The 15,725-nt window shown below is 50.1% G+C and overlaps 1 protein-coding gene across 6 annotated transcripts in view; it reads left to right on the top strand.

Annotated features, from left to right (window-relative positions):
* Window positions 1-6,215: 6,215 nt before the first annotated feature.
* The window catches only part of DOCK11 (dedicator of cytokinesis 11), a 77,543-nt gene continuing 68,033 nt past the window's right edge, over window positions 6,216-15,725 (top strand). For 4 of the 6 annotated variants that reach the window (XM_086850164.1, XM_086850162.1, XM_086850167.1 and 1 more), the window contains exon 1: window positions 6,216-6,415. In XM_086850164.1, coding sequence (XP_086706290.1) covers window positions 6,314-6,415 — 102 coding nt within the window. In that variant the 5' untranslated portion in view covers window positions 6,216-6,313. The remainder of the gene's footprint in view (window positions 6,416-15,725) is intronic. The other 2 variants (XM_086850165.1, XM_086850163.1) reach the window with 2 other exon arrangements.

The raw sequence follows: 15,725 nt of genomic DNA, 5'->3' as shown, positions 1-15,725 counted from the left end.
GCCTGTGGGTAAATTTGTCTTTAACTGCAGTAAATGATGAGCACATGTTTAGAGCAGTGCCAGAAAGTTTGTTCTTCCACTAACCATAACTCCTTTGGGTTTTGTAGGGTTCATGCATAAATTTAAACTTATCCTTTAGTACCCTCCTGAATAAAGGCTGATATATTACGTTGAACAACAGAACAGCTTGTTATAGAATCACATGTTACTCAGGGTCCTGGGAGTCCTCTAGAGCTCTAGTCCAATCCTCTGTGCTCACCCAGGTCAGAGCAAGCTGCACAGGCCTTTTAATATCTCCAGGGATGGATGGATGCTACATTTTTGCTAGATAACCTGTCCCAGTATGTGACCAGCCTCACAGAAAGTGTTTCCTTGTTATCTTTCATTCTTCTTCAACTTACTTCCTCTGTTTGCATATCTAAATGTCCCAATGCCATTTTTGTCTTTTTAGACCTGTTGGACTTTGCTTCAATTTGTTCCTATGTTCAGTTTGTGCCTATGGTTTTCAAAAAACTCTTGTATTTATGGAAATAACTGCTCCTTCCTTTTGCTTTCTGAAAACAAATAATTAAGAGCTGTAACAAAGTCAGAAAATTTGAAAGGGTGAGAAATTAATTTATTGGCCTGTGGAGTACTTGACTTTGCAGAGCATACTGTGAAATAGATTTATTTGAGCAATGGTGACACCCCTCCCCCCTCCAATACTGTTTTCCAGTTGGCCTCACATATCTATACAAGGAAACAAACATCAGGGAGTTTTTTCTTTTGCCTTTTCACAGAGTTGTTATGAAAAATACTGGGCTGAGACCAGGCTGCAATGGCATTTTGACCTAAGGGGGGATGTCCAGCAGCTGTGTGTATCCACTTCTCAATTGCTGTATTCTTTGTCCAAGCTCAAGAGCTGCTCATGGGAGTTGTGTGAGATGTTAATAATCCTCTAGTGTGGCAGTTACTGTAAATGACCTTTACAGCCTTCAAGCAGAGGAAGATCAATAGGGGAGTGCTCATAAGTTGGATGTTACTGTGCTACAGTAGAGCTCTACAGCTTAAACCCAACCTTGTGCTTCCCTTCCATTGCTCCCATCTGATCAGTTGTACTGCAGGATGCAGAAGAGAGGGGCAGCAGCTCTGGGGCATCATCACTGCAGTGCTGGGCTCCCCAGTACACAGAGAGACAGGGATGTGCTGGAGAGAGTCCAGCAAAGGGCTAGTCAGGTTATGGAGAGCTGGAGAGAGAGCTCTGTTCACCCTGGAGAAGAGCCATCTCAGAGGGATCTTGCCACGTGTAAAAATTCCTGACCAGGTACATGTTGGAGACTTCTGGTGGCATCCAGTGGAAGGACAAGTGGCCATGGGCACAAATGACATAGAGGAAATTCCTATGTTTTAATAAACATTTAAAAATTGTTGGGTTTGGGGTTTTTTTCCTGTCAGAGTAGTAAAACGCTAGAACAGATTCAAACATGTGCTGCTTGAGGTATTCCAAATTTACCAGAAGTTGTTCTTGCCCTTTCTCCCTGGGGTTAGGGGTGGATCCTGCAGGGGCAGTGAGGCAGCCAGGGCAGTGCTGTCACTGGTGTGTGTGACCACATTTGTGATGGGCTGCTGCAGGCAGCAGCTCTGCAGTTGCTGTCAGGGCTCTCCACCTCTATGGTAAGACCAGCACTGGCCATCATCAACAACCACGTCTTGACCTCTCTCCCTCTCTCCAGTGTCTGGGTGTGCAGAATACATGGAGTGAGGACGTTTGATATGTGCTCAGTTCTCTGTGGCAGAAAAACAAAAAGCTTCATACGAAAAATTAAGAAGAGGGGATTCAGAGACAGCTGGAATTGCTATTAATCTTCTTTATGGTTCTGTACCTGAAAATAGTTGATGCTGGGTGTTTCAGAAACAGCATCTTGGTCTAATTTCCTTAAATCAGATACGATGAAGTTACCTTATTTTTAGGAGGTAAACTTTGGGAGAACTTTTAAATACAAAATACAAAAATCTGGTGACTGCTGGGTCAATATTGTCTCTCTAAGGCTGTGCTAAGGACAGCCTGGGACATCACATGAATTGACCATTACTGGTGGTGCCTCTTAGTGCTACTTCACTGACCCTTTGTGCAAGGAGGAGTTTACCCAAGATCCCTGCAAACCCTTGTATCCTCTTCCAAGAAGCTGGATGCTGATGGGAACTGCCAGCATGGACCTGCAGCTGCCGTGACTTCCATTCCCAGGAGGTGAACAAGGAGTACAGCAGCCCTGGCACGAAGGGCAGCAGTGTGTGCTCCTGCAGAGCTGACTGCTTACCCGGAGGGTGCCCTTCTGGGAAAAGCAATGCTTGGATTTGGCACTCCTCCCATCCCCAGGAGCTGTGGCTGTGCCATCCAGGCACGAGTCAGCAGAGGGCAGCCCTTTAACGCCAGGACTTTGCAGCCTAAGGAGCAGTTTCTTGGTGCACTGCTGGAGCAGCCGCCCTTCACAGGCCTGGAGAAGCCAAGTGTCTGCTTAATGACATTGACACCTCCAGCCATGTCCACAGGGCATGTGGCTCCCAGAGAGGAGCAGCCAGCTGTGGTGTCTGGCCAGCTGCTCTTGCCATACACAGTGTTTATATCTTGCCTTGCACAGTGTTTGTATCTCCTGACACTTCCCAGGTTTCCCCTGAGCACAGCAGCAGTGCTGGCTGCATGTGCAGATGAGGAGGGATGTCTGATCAAGATACCCAAGCACTGCATTTGTCCCTTGCTTTGGCAGAAGGCACAAGCTGCACACAAATCGTTGCTTAAGGAGTTTGTCATGTGTGAACTTGGGGCAGTCTTTGCCTTGGCTTTGCTATCAAGAAGGGTCAGTGTGCAGATGTCATTCTAAGGCCACTTACTGGTTTGTCTGTTTGTTTGTAATTTTGAAGTACTTGAAATGCATTCAAACATCACAGCTGTATCTCACAGGAATTTTGAAGCTGGGAAATGGAAGATATAATGGTGCTCATAATCCTCCTCCTGCCCAGCAAAAAAAAGCACATCTGGATCTGGGTTCCCTGCAGGAATGCAGGACACTCCCCAATGCAGTGAAACACTTGGTTAATCACCTGCTTAAATTAACCACATAGGTAAGTGTTTTTCTGGGACAGGCTCATGTGCAGGTGATAGAAAGGCCTACAAATAGCCATTGAAAGCAGTGAAAAACAGGATTATTGGCTGATAATTAAGTGCCCTTTATCTTGGATGGCTTGAGAAATTAAATCCTAAGCCTACCACTTACCCTTCAGCACCTTTGGGAGGCCTGTGGGGGGTCCCCTATATGTGGTTCCAGACCTTATGTCAGCATCAGCTGCACTACAGATATTTGTAAAAAAAAATGTATATATATATATATATATATATATATATTCTTCCTTAGTGCATCTTCTGTGCTACAGTGCTACTGCTAAGTGGGAAGGATACGGCTATCAGTCTAATATGATGCCCTCTGCAAATTTTCTCTTCCTGTAGTCTGTGCTGTCCAGCAGAGCTGGGGAGGAGGTGTCTCAGGAGAGCTGTCCAGGTTGGCTGCACCTTCCAGCATGTATCCTCACTGGTAATTCCAAGCTGCTGCTGCTGCTCACCCTCTGATCAGTCAGGCAGGTGTGGGATCAACATGACATTGGGGCTTTCAAGGCTGCAGTCTCAACAAAAAGACAAAGAGATAAAAATGGTAGCACATTTGAATCTGTGAGTTCCCCATGGCTGACTGAATTGGAGAAAGAAATTGAAATTGGAAAGAAATTGGTTATATTTGGTTATGAGGCAGTGCAACTCCTCAGCACTGTGTGTCCTTGGGTGCCTTTCTTATGCTGATAAACCATTACTGGCCTTTTTTCCCTGTGCAAAAGGAGATGAAAAGTACAGTCCTTGCAGGCCTGGGTTTGTCTGTGACAGCAGTGCTGTGACTGCTGTTGTCTTGCCTTAACACTTTTTGTGCTTGAAACTCTTACCCTGATGTTTAGTCTGCCCAAGAGGGAGTCACAGCTTTCTGCAGGTTGTTTTTATGTGATGTGGCCTTCCCTTTGCTTTTATTTTCCTTTTCATGCTTTGCTTCAAAAAAACAGCCTCACTGTTCACTGGTGTTCCCTGGCTGCTGAGCTCAGGTCAGTGGGATGTTGATGGGCAGCTCTTCAGATGCTGGTGCCAAACCAGGCTCATAATCTTGGTAGGAACCTTTTGCTTCTGCATGGATAAGAAATGGAGTGTATGCTTTAGGGAGGGTTTTATTCCTTGTCAGGTGACCACCACAGCACACTCTCTTCCCTGGACAAACACTCTGGTTCTCAGAGCTGTTCCTAATGTAGCAAACAGAAGGCAGAAGTGGTTCTGCCACAGGTTGACCCCAGTCTCTGGTGTGGGCTCCCCTGCAGCCCCCTCTGAGGAACCACAGGGGCCAGGGGCTCTCCCCAGCAGCCAGGATGAGCGGGGCTACCTCACTCTGTGACAAGCATCGTTGTGTCACCTGTCCTTTTGTGGCCAGGTGAAGGAGACCTAATCATTTTCTCTGTCAGTTCACTGCAGGGGAGTTGCTGGAGCTGTGCTGTGAGGATTTGAAGTGGTTGATAAAATCTCTGCAAGAACGTTCATGGGTGTGGGGATGAGGAAGTGAACCTCACTGTGCTGCTGCTGGAAATGTGCACGGCCATGCTTTTCATTTAACTTAGCTTTAGAAAAGCTTCATGTTTGTGAAAATTAAGATTCTTTAACTTGTCAACTTTTTCTATCCTGCATCTAATAGATATTTGATAATTAAAAATAAAATGTCAGATTTGTTTTGCCTCTGGTGTAAAAAAAAAAAAGAGCAATGTTTCACATGAAATGGTGACTGCTGCCCCTTCAGTGAACTGCTAAAAAACAGAACAATAACTGGCTTGCATGCTTTAGGAGTCACAAATAACATCTCAAATGGTTGGGATCATAATGGCTGTATTCATTACCCTCTACAGATTGGCTCTCATAATCAAAACTATTTCTCTATATGTTGTGTGACTTGTGGCATGCCTGTAATGCCAGTGAGATCCTTGTAGATAGTATTTAATCAGTCATATGGCACAATGTGTGTAAATGCCTATGACTATATGGCAACTCCATTTAATTCAGTATCTTGCTGTGAAGACACAACACACAAAATAAGTAAAAAAAAAAAAAAATTTAAAGGCTTTAATGAACAAAACAAAGGCTCTCTACTGTAATTTCAAAATCACCACCCTTCAAAGAAGTGCACAATGACAAAGTAATGAGGAGCAGGAATTGAATCCTAAGGAACTTTCTTTTCATATCCTTACTTCTTGGTTTTGCAGCTGGGCAAGCAAATGTGATTATGGCCTCTGTAATCAAAACACTTCCCAATAGCAAAATCTATAGGTTGGATATTTTCTCATTTAATCCCAGCTCAGCTGCACACAGCTGTTCCTTCCCTTCCCCCCAGTGGGATGTGGGGGAAAATCAGAACGGAGTAAGTGAGGAAACTAAATGCAATTTAATAAGTAAAGCAAAAGTCACTCACACAGGCAAAGCAAAACACGGACTTAATGCACGACTTCCCAGGGCAAACAGGTGTTCAGCCATCCCCAGGACAGCAGAGCTCGCTCATGAGTAATGGTGACTTGGGAAGACACTCTGAAGGTCCCCACTCCCTTCTTCTGAGCCAGCTTTATACCAGTCTGATTCCACGGGGTGTGGGATGTCCCTCGGGCCAGCTGGGGTGAGCTATCCTGGCTGTGTCCCCTCCCAGCTCTTGCTGCACCCCCAGCAATTTTGGGACGGGGTTGAGGAGCAGAAATGCTCTTGCCTTCATTCTGTGTCAACGCTGCTCAGCGGTAAGGAAAACATCCCTCATCATCAACACAGCTTCCAGCACAAATCCAAAACACAGCCCGCTACCGTGGAGAAAAATAAATTTAACACAACCCCAACCAGCACAGAGATGCTCAGTAGAAAAGTCTTGTCCTGGATCCAGTTTAGCCTTGCAGGAACAGCCGGCAGGGCAGGGAGATCACCGGCCCGAGCGGACTCGTCCCCACTCGCACCGAGTGATGTCGTTCTAAACGCCCAGCGCCTTCAGCCGGCGGCTGCTGCCCCCGGAGCCCCCGGGCGAGCACGGCCGTGCGTGTGGCCGTGTGCCGGGCACCTGCGGCGGGGACAAAGCGGGGCCGGGCGGGGCGGGCAGGGACCCCCGGCCCCGCCCCGCGGCTCCGCCCGCCCGGCCCGGCCCGGCCCGGCCCTGCCCTGCCCGCCGAGGGAGCGGCGAGCGAGCGCCCGGGGGAGGCTGAGGCTCGGCTCCGTGCGGATCATGTCGCCATGTCGGAAGTGAGGAAGTTCACCAAGCGGCTCAGCAAGCCGGGCACGGCGGCCGAGCTGCGGCAGAGCGTCTCGGAGGCGGTGCGCAGCTCCTTCGTCCTGGTGAGCGCGGGCAGCGCCCGGGAGGGGCCGCGCCCGGTCCCGCTCGGCGATGGGCGGCAGCCGGAGGAGCCCGGCAGCGCCGGGAAGGGGCAGAGTCGGGCAGGGGATGCGCCCAGAACGGGGAGAGGAAGGGGCTGCAGAGGGCCTGGAGAAAGGGCAGAGCTGGGTCGGGGCTTGGCAGAGCGGGGGACGCGCAGGGCGCGGCGGGGCAGGGTTTGGGAGACGCTGGGCGAGGGATGAGGAGGGCGCGGCTGGGCAAGGCAGGGGATGGGGATCTCTCTTTGGGATCCCCTCCGTGTGTGCTGTGCCGGCCGCCCCACCTGCCTCAGCCGCCCCTCTGAGCGCTCGGAGCCGAGAGCATGGCGGGGAAGCGGCGCCTGGTCCCGGTGTGCGCTGTGCTGGGGGTGCCAGCGGAATTAACGGGAGCCTGCGAGTGCGGGGCGCTGAAGGAACAGCTAACGGAGAAACACGGTGCAAACAGCGTGAATCCAGCACATGCATAGGGCAGCACTGAAGGGCACGACCTGGCCAGGTGGCTGGTGTATCCCGGGCAGCCAAATGTATCCCGGGAATCGCTCTCCAGTGTCTGGGCTGAAAGTCACAGGCGTGCTCAGATGCGTTCCATCCCCCGGCATGTGGGATGCTGCAGCAGGTTGTCTTTGTTGTGCTCACAGCTGTGCAAACGGTAGTGCTGAGCCCTGGGAGGATGCCGGGGTCAGCTCACAGCTTCCCGGGGCTTTGTTGGATGTGTTTCGCTGGTGCTCGTTGAATTACTCTAGCGTGTAATCAACTTTGACCTTGACTTTGATGGAAGAAAGGTTAGGCAATGGGATATGCAGAAAGTGCACTACAAGTTCAGCAAATAATTCCTGTTAGTGCTCTACTATTAGATTGAATGGCATGTGCTGTTAAATAAATACAGAGGTTTGAACATTTCTTTTAAAAATGGAATTTTCTTGTAAATTTACAGATTTCTCAGCCTGGGAAAAAAGCCATGGTGATAATCCAGCCTGATTTCCTTGTGCTAGTTTTTGCTTCCTATGTGCAGTTGTTTGGAGATCCTTACAGACTGCCACGTGATTTGCTTTCCCTCTTTCACCAACAATACACAGGGACAAAGGCTTTGTACAAGCCGATGGAACTTTTCATTAAAAATAATGGATCAGAAGAGCTTTGGTATCCTACAGGCAAAAGGTTATATAGAGCCTGTGTCAGGTTCCTTCTCTCAGAAGGGGAAGGGATGGGTGGAACTGCAGATGAAGATAAATAAAACCTTGACAGGAACCCAAAGGAGCTGTCAGAGTCTGTCAGGCAGCCACTCTTTCTCTGATCCTCTCTAGTGTTTCATTGCCCATGCTGTCCCTGCCAACTCCTCTCTCTTTCTGGCAGCCAGATCCCCAGAGCTGCTGTGCTGCCTCGTGTGTTTGCAGCCAAGCACCCGAGGAGGGTGAGGGCAGGTGTTTCTGATCCCTCGGCCCTGGCAGAGTTTCCTGCTTTCAGCAGTTCAGCAGCAATGGATAAATCCCAGCACTTCTGCATCACTAGGAAGAGCCATAAGACACTGCAGTGATCAGGGAGTGAGGAAGGAGGTGGCACAAGCTTCTAGGGCTGTCTCAGATGGCATTTGGACCTTCCTCAGTGATTAAGGATGAGGTTAGCTCCAGCAAAAAGCTGTCTCCTCTCTATCTATTAGTTCATCTTTGCGAGGAAGGGATGTCTGGGCATTGGGGTGCTGGCTGTTGGGAGGGTGCAGAGGGGATCCTGGGAAATGATGGTGGGGAGTGCTGGAGTGAAGGTGAGATTGAGAAGTCGTAGTTTCTGATCCTGTTCCCAAGGTGAGTCTCAGTTTGGTGCTGGGCAGCTGGTGAGCGTTGTGTGAGCACCTCCCCATCCCTCCCATCCTCTCCTTGCCACAGCCAGTGTGGGCAGGTGGAAGGGCCCAGCATCAGGACTGTGATCCCAGCTGTGCCTCGCCCTGGGGCAGTGCTGAGCTCAGGGGTGCCTCTGGGGAGCAGGAGGTGGCCAGTGGATACATGGGGAGTAGGATTTGGCATTTGATAACTTGATGGAGCAGATTGGCAGTAAGTGATGCACTGTGTCCTGGGGGGTCAGGAACTGGGACTTTCTGAAGCCAGCTGGAGTTGCACTGGAGCCTTTGCCTGGCAGGATCCCATCCTCTTCCTGGACACAGCAGGTGATGCTGAGTCAATAAAAATTATGTGACTAGTTTAATACTTCCTCAGGCACCTTGTCAAGTGCCTTGTCTGTCTGCTTGCCTTGGGGCACTTGCAGCTAAAAGCACAGGTATCTCTGGTGGTGAGCATGAAGGAATGAGGGGTGGTGAGCAGAGCTGATGCTGCAGGTACCAGAGCACACACCTTCATCACCAGGAGCATTGGGCACCATGGTGCTCTTTCAGTGTGTTGGTTGAGCTCAGCACTTTCCAGGGCAATCCTCGAGACAAGGAGCTGTCTGGAGTAAGAAGCTGTTTGTAGTCAGTGAATGAAATGCTCATAAATGAAAACATCTCAGTGAGGAAAGCTTTTAACGTCATGGAAGTGGTCAGCTTGTCCAGAGCCACAATTTGTGAGTTAAAGGAGGTGTCTCTCTAGCCAGAAGCGCTGTGTCCAGCCCGAGGGAGTCTGATGTCTGGTACAGTGTGCTTACAAAGCTGCTGTCTTGCAGGTGCAGTGAAGCCCATGCCATCTTTTTTCTGTTCCTGGTTTTTGATTTATGCCTGTCTAGTGCAAAGAGAATATTTATGTTGTTGACTTTAGCAGGGCTTTGCTCCTTTGTGCTTGTGAAAGGGAAGCATTGCTTATGGAGGTGGTTGGCAGTGAGGGGAGGTTGTCCCTTTCCAAGGTGTCCTGGAGTGCCTGTGTCCACACAGTGCCCTTTGGACCAGCTGCTAGGATGCAGTCAGTGCTGCTCCTGTCAGGGTAAGCAGAGCTGTAGGCTGGAGCTGCAGCAGTGGCAGTGAGCACAGGCTGTGCTGGGAAGCACGGGGAAGGATGAGGTGCAGTTCACTTGGGGCTCTTGTTCCCTCTTACTCTGCTGCTGTTCCCAGCATCCTGGCCATCATTCTGGCCTTGCATCTCGCTGACAGACAGGCTGTGTAGGGGAATAGTTCAGCAGGAATCCCTTGAAAGCAGGCACAGCCCTGCAGAGCAGCGTTGGGTGTGCCGGGGTGCCGCAGGCAGCCGCACGCTGTGGGAACCCCGCTTCTCTCTGTGCTCTTTCCTTCGAGAGGCTGCAGGGCAGATCATATCAATTTCAGCTTCCAGTGGTCCCTGATGTGTGCTACTGATTACAACTGGGGATGAAGTTATGGCAGGCTAACTGATAAATTATGTCACTGTTTAAATAAACACACAAATAGAGTGGAAGTGTTTGTTGGCAGGTGGGATAAATGACACATTTGAAAGATAAAGGAGAATGTCAAGATTAGGTAAAAGAAAGGAGCAGTCAAAGCCCAAGTGTGATAACTTAAACTATTCTTAACTGAAAGATGACCTGCAGCTTAAACCTTGGGCACCAACAGTAAAATACTGTGTTAGAAGTGCAGCTTCAGAGCCCAAATGCTGATGATAGCTGGGAGAGGCATCTGGGCTGGAGCTGAAAGACAGCAGCCAGGCACCTTTGGCAGTGGATGGAGATGGGTGATTTTGGCTCAGACCTTCAGTACAGTCTCCCTCCTCCCCTCCTCTGATGTTGCTGAGTAATAGTGAGAAAGTTGAGCAGCAGGGCAGGAGAGCCCTGCTGGGAGGCACTTGCAAGGCTCAGACACATGGCAGCAGGATGCACACGTGTGCTCAGGTGTGCCTTGCTCTGATGGAAGTGCCTGTGCACCTCTCCTTCACCCCATGGAGTGCAGTGGGGCATGGTGCAGTTGAGCAGTTTAAGGGCACACGTGTGTGAGTGAGACCCTGGGTCTTGTGTCACTGCCAGGACAACAGCAAAGGCTCTTCCTTCTGCCCAGGGATCCAAATCAGCTGCACGTGTTTGGGTGAACGTGAAGCCAAAGTTGAGAGACACCCTGTGCCCGCCCTGTCTCTTTGGGATGTGCTCAGCAGCGCTGGGGCCCTGCAGGGAGTGGGGGCTGTGTCTCAACCCACGCACGAGTTTTCCAGAAGTGTCGTTCTCTGTGTCGTGACAGAGAAATTAAAAGTGTGGGAGGCACGAGATCAGAGCAGCAAGCACTTGACAAAACACAGATGATGCATTTTCCCACAGTGCTGCCAAAGCCAGTCATCTGGTGGCAATTTTATGTCTCGCACAATTGCTCTGATTTTCTTTAGATCATTTCTATACAGTTTAACTGAAGATGCATTTACTGATTTGCCATGAAAATTTTAGAAAGGGTGCAGAGCCAGAGTATCTTATCTGAGAAGGAGCAGCTGCAAAGGATTTTCTCTGGGTCAGCCAGGCAGGGGGAGCATCTCTGGGTCCCCCCAGGGCACAGCTTGGTGCCCCAGCAATGGCAGTGCGAGAGAACATCTGCTGACAAACAATTGTGTGGATCCTTGCCGTGCAGAGGTGTTCAGAGCGAGTGTCTGCTCTCTGTGTTATGTGGTGCTGTGGGATGTGCTCCCTGAAAGCTCCCTGTGAGAGGGTGGGCAGCGTGCCAGGAGGAGATGGGTTTTGTTTGATCCTGGCTGGGCTGGGCTCCTATGGGTGGCTCAGTTTCAGTCAGACACAAAAAGGAGATATGAAGCTCCTTAATGGTGATACTAAGGAGGTTTTGACTGGAGGCAAAAAGGCATTTTGTTCTTTCTGTGGGTTTTTTTTTTTTTTAGCTTAAACTACATTATTAGTGTCTCAATTTATGCTCATGCAGAATAAATCAGCTTTCTGCACAGAGTCCTCTTTTAATAAGCTAAATTCACTTTGATCAATGTGAAGCCTGTTTATATGCAGTGTTTGTAGTGATCTTGGCGCTCAAGAGAGACAGAATGTATGCATGTTCCCCCTGGGGGTAGTCAACATGCTGTGTTTGCACATTTTACATAGAAAAACAGACATATATGAGGCATGGGAGGAAATTCTGCCCCTGTGTAAGTGGGTGGGAGTTTGGCTGTTGGTTTAACCTGGGCAGGATTTGCCTGCTGTGCCTGGGTGCCTCCAGAGCTGGCCCTGGTGAATCCTGTGGAAGTGTTTGTGGGGACAATGTTGTTCATGCAGCTTATTCAAGAAAACACTTAAAAGCATTCTTAGAACTAATCCAGTGCTGTCCTGAACCAGGGCTCCTGTGCCTTGAGGGGCTGGATTTAGCCCAGAGATGGCCCTGGGCAATGTGTGCCAGGGAAGTTCCAGTTTGCTCCTGCATGAGCACCCACCAGTTGTGGAGTGGATGAAGGGCAGGGCTTGATGGAGAGGAACAAGGCTCCAATACACTCTGCAGCTATGTGGGGACAAATCTCTGGCATATTTCCTACTGATACCCAGTCCTTAAGAGCTGGAGCCATTCCTTGCTCCTCTATGAGTGCCTGTGTGCTGAGGTGTGACTGTTACAGGATGGGCAGTCAGTGTGTCCAGTTCTCAAGGGGTTTGGAAGCTTTTGATGGGCACAAAATCTTATCCTTCCCAAGGCATCGTGGAAATGTTTGTGTCCTCCTGCATGTTATTGGAAAGCTCTGGGAAGAAAACAAAGCATCCAGTCCTGACATATGCTTATCTCTTACCACGTTGTGCTAGCTGGGGTTTTAGCACTCGCTGGGCAAGGTTGAGAGTGGTTTGTTCTGAGGACAATGCCATGGAAATGCAGTGTCCCTGCATTGACAGCATCTGCCCCAGCCCACCACCGTCAGTGCGGTGGGACGCCTGGAACAGATGGTTGTGGTGGTGCCAGCACTGCGGCTGGGATTTGTGCACTCAATCCAGTGAGGGGATGGCTCCTGGGCTTTGTTTCAGCCTGCTCTGGTATCTGGAGATACTTGCAGGTATCTCCCCCACCACCAGGAGCATTTGAACCAGGACTACCTGCTGTAGTGTGTAGTGTAGCAGCATTTTCTGTATGCAGCTGGGTGGCTCTTTCATCATTTCATTTAGCCCTCTGTAGGCTGATTTATTATCTCTAATGGTGCAAAATTGCACAAAGCTTTTGACATTTCTGTGGCCTGAGAATGCAAGTCACGGTCACACACAGCAGCTGAACAGCAGCCAGACATGGGGTACACGTGTGCTTCAGCATCCCTGGTTAATTGGCCTCCTCACTCCTGCTTTGCACAAGGAAGAAAAGAGTAGTTTCTTGTACCTTTGTGGCCATTGCTGTCATCTTAAAAATGCTGGAATATGTTTCCCTGCCACCAACTCTTTCCATCTCTTTCATTCCCTTAAAAGTACAAATCAAAGCTCTCCCTTGCTGGCTCCTCTTTCCTTCAATGCAGCCCTGATTTATCTTTACAGTTTTTCCCTGCCTCCTGCTGCTTCTCTAATGGGGTTAGGGCTGCTTGTTCCTGACCCCTTTCTCACCCCTCTCTCCTGCTGAAAAGCAGTTTCTTCTCTCCCCTATTAATATCTCCTGTCACAGGACTGTTCCTGGGGAGCAATTGCATCTGGAAGGAGACTCTGTGCTGGTCCACAGCACTCCCCACTCCTTCATCCTGCCCCTGGCTCTGTGCTGGGTGACATCCCCACAGCAGCCTGGCCTCTGTCCCCTGAGCAAGGACACTGCTTGGGAGAAGCCAAGAAAATGCCTTCTCCCCTGTGCACAGCTGCTGATGTCAGAGTGCTGTACATTGCTCTGGAGAGCCGTAACAGCTCTCCGTGCAACTGTGCTTTGGCAGTGGTCAGGAGCCTGGGATGTGGGCTGGGCTGCAGTGCCTGTGTGCAGCAGGACACGTGTCCTGGAGGAAGCCAGGGCAGCTGGCTCCCTGTCTGCCAGGGCTCTGTGTTCAGCCCTTGGGGACAGGGGATGAGCTCTTGTGCCAGCCAGAAAGGGATGGGGAGACACAGGGACACGAGAGGCTTGGCGGGAGCTGCATTTCTGACAAGGGCAGGTAGAAAGGTCACCGTCAGGGGAGGAAAAGGGAGTCTCCATCTCTTGGAGGGAGATGATGATGCTGGCTGGGGTGGGTTGAATACCCACAAAGCTGGTGTTCAGGGAGACAAAGCCAGCTTCCAGCAGAGAACTGCCTTCCGTGGCACTCTGGGGTTCCAGGAGAGTTGCACTGGACTCACACAGGTTTTCCTTTCCCTCTGTGCCTGGGGAGCCCTAAACTCTCCCTTGTCCTGTTGCATGATGCTGGCAATTGTACAGATGTTTTTATCTGGGGAAGCTTTGAGGCACTTCTGTTGACAGCAGCACTTTGTCTGTGGGTGGGTTGAAGCCTCGAAGAGACCATCCCTTACAGATCCCAATCACAGCATCCCCTGCCAGATGGGAGTTGCTGGGGGGAGCAGAGTTCAACTTTACAGCCCCTTTGTACCTGTATCCAATGCCTGCAGCCTGAAGATGGAGCACAGTTGAGGCTGAGACAACTTCCTGAGCTGCTGAAACCCCTGATGACACGGCTGGGCTTGGCTGCACTGCTGAGGCAGCCCAAAACTGCCCTGGGGCTTCCTGCTCTGCTCTTCCCCAGTGCTGCTCCGTGGCCTTGGACAAGTCTGTTCCTCTTGTCCGGGCTCTGTCCATGCCCCAGTGGGGCTGGGGATGTTCCCCTGCTCGCCTGGGGCTGTGGCTGTGCTGTTGGCTCAGCCCTGCATGCGAGCGGTTTCCTAAGTGAAAAACAAGAGTTTGAGACAGACAGGAAAGGGAGGGGTTCTGCTTATGTGCCATTAATTGCTTTAAGATGTTCTGGAGCTGGCTATTCTGGATTTGGATGCTAAATATAAAACTGATACTACATAAATAAATGATGAAATGCAAGTGACATCTGAAAAGTACTTTGGGATGTTCCAGTTAAGAACCTAAATAAATAACATGTATTATTGTCGTTGTAATCACTATTTTCCTTTTTTAGCATGCCTGTGCTTACAGAATGTTTTGAGAAGTCCTATCTGCCAGAAATTCAGCTGTCCCATAGAAACCAGTACCCTTTTGCCAATTTCTATTAGCTCTATTATTTTCCGAGGAGAAAATCAAAGCTGTGACGTGTTGCACATCTCTCATGCTCTGCAGCAGATGCTCAGCTGGCTGCAGGTGCCGTTTGGCTGACACAGAGCTACCCTGATCCCTCTGCTCCTCGAGGAGGAGGGCTGGATTTGAGCCAGGATGGAGCAGTGCTGGCAGGGACTCACAGGACTTCAGGTGCTGTGGCAGGGGACTGGAGACTTCCTGCAGTGTGTTCTGAGCTGTCACTGTCACACAGAAGCACTTGGTGATGCTGAGGAAGGTCAGGCACAGGGAGCAAGGGTACTGAAAGCAATCTCACAGGCTTGTCCTAATGCACTGCCCTGTGCAGGAGCCGTGCTGGATCGAGTGTGTGCTCATGCCAGACGTGGGTCATGCCCCCGTTTGCCAGTGCTCTCCTGCTGACTCTGCCCTTGTTCAAGGCATCACTTTTGGAGGTGATGTGTGAAGGTGAAGTACAGGTGGGCTGGAGTGGGCAGCACTGCCTTCTTGGCTGGGTCACTCACACTTGGGCTGTGAACTCCCACTGCTTCATTGCAATGCAGATGTTTTCTGAGGGCTGTTTGCTTAAGTGATTATGCAAGAATCTCAAGCTTTCAGGGAAAAAAAAACCCAGTGTTCCTGCCTCTCCTGGCTGCTGAACTCTGCTTCAGAATGTGATCTGCTAAAGGCTGTGAGCTGTGGATCCCATTTCTGAGTAAGTGGAAGGAAAATGAAGAGTCATATGCTGATTATTCTGACTTCCTGTAATTTCTAAACCAGTTTGAAGACACTTCAAGGCCTGAATTCATTTTATTTGACAGGCCTAATAATGGCAGATAAATGTTTGCATGTCTATGCTGACATCAACTTTTTGACTGTTTCTTCAAGCCTTCTCCAAGCTGGTGTCTCACACCGATGCTGTGTCGCTTTCAGGGCCAGCACTGTGACTGGAGACTTTTACTTCCTCACTGGAAAGTGAACATTACATTGAAAAAGGAGATACCCACATTACAGAATGCCCAGAACCCAGGTTCTGGTGCCACCCATGGCCATTGGTGCAGGAGGGGAGAGGTGTAGGTCGGTGAAATGCTTTTGCACAGAGCTTGGGTGGGGTGGAGGGAAGCACAGGAGAGGGGCCTGGCTTTTGCTCTGAGCTTTCGGATGGAAAGAGTGAGTCATTTCCACTGCAAATGTTTTCTTGCAGGGTGCCAGGACTGTGCACTCATCCTCTCCTTCCCCATCACACGGCTTTTTATT

This window comes from Cyanistes caeruleus, chromosome 14 (assembly GCF_971803275.1).
Source record: "Cyanistes caeruleus chromosome 14, bCyaCae1.hap1.1, whole genome shotgun sequence".
NCBI classification, from domain to species: Eukaryota; Metazoa; Chordata; class Aves; order Passeriformes; family Paridae; genus Cyanistes; species Cyanistes caeruleus.
Note: the sequence above shows the minus strand (reverse complement) of the source record. Positions and strands in the feature narration are given on the sequence as shown.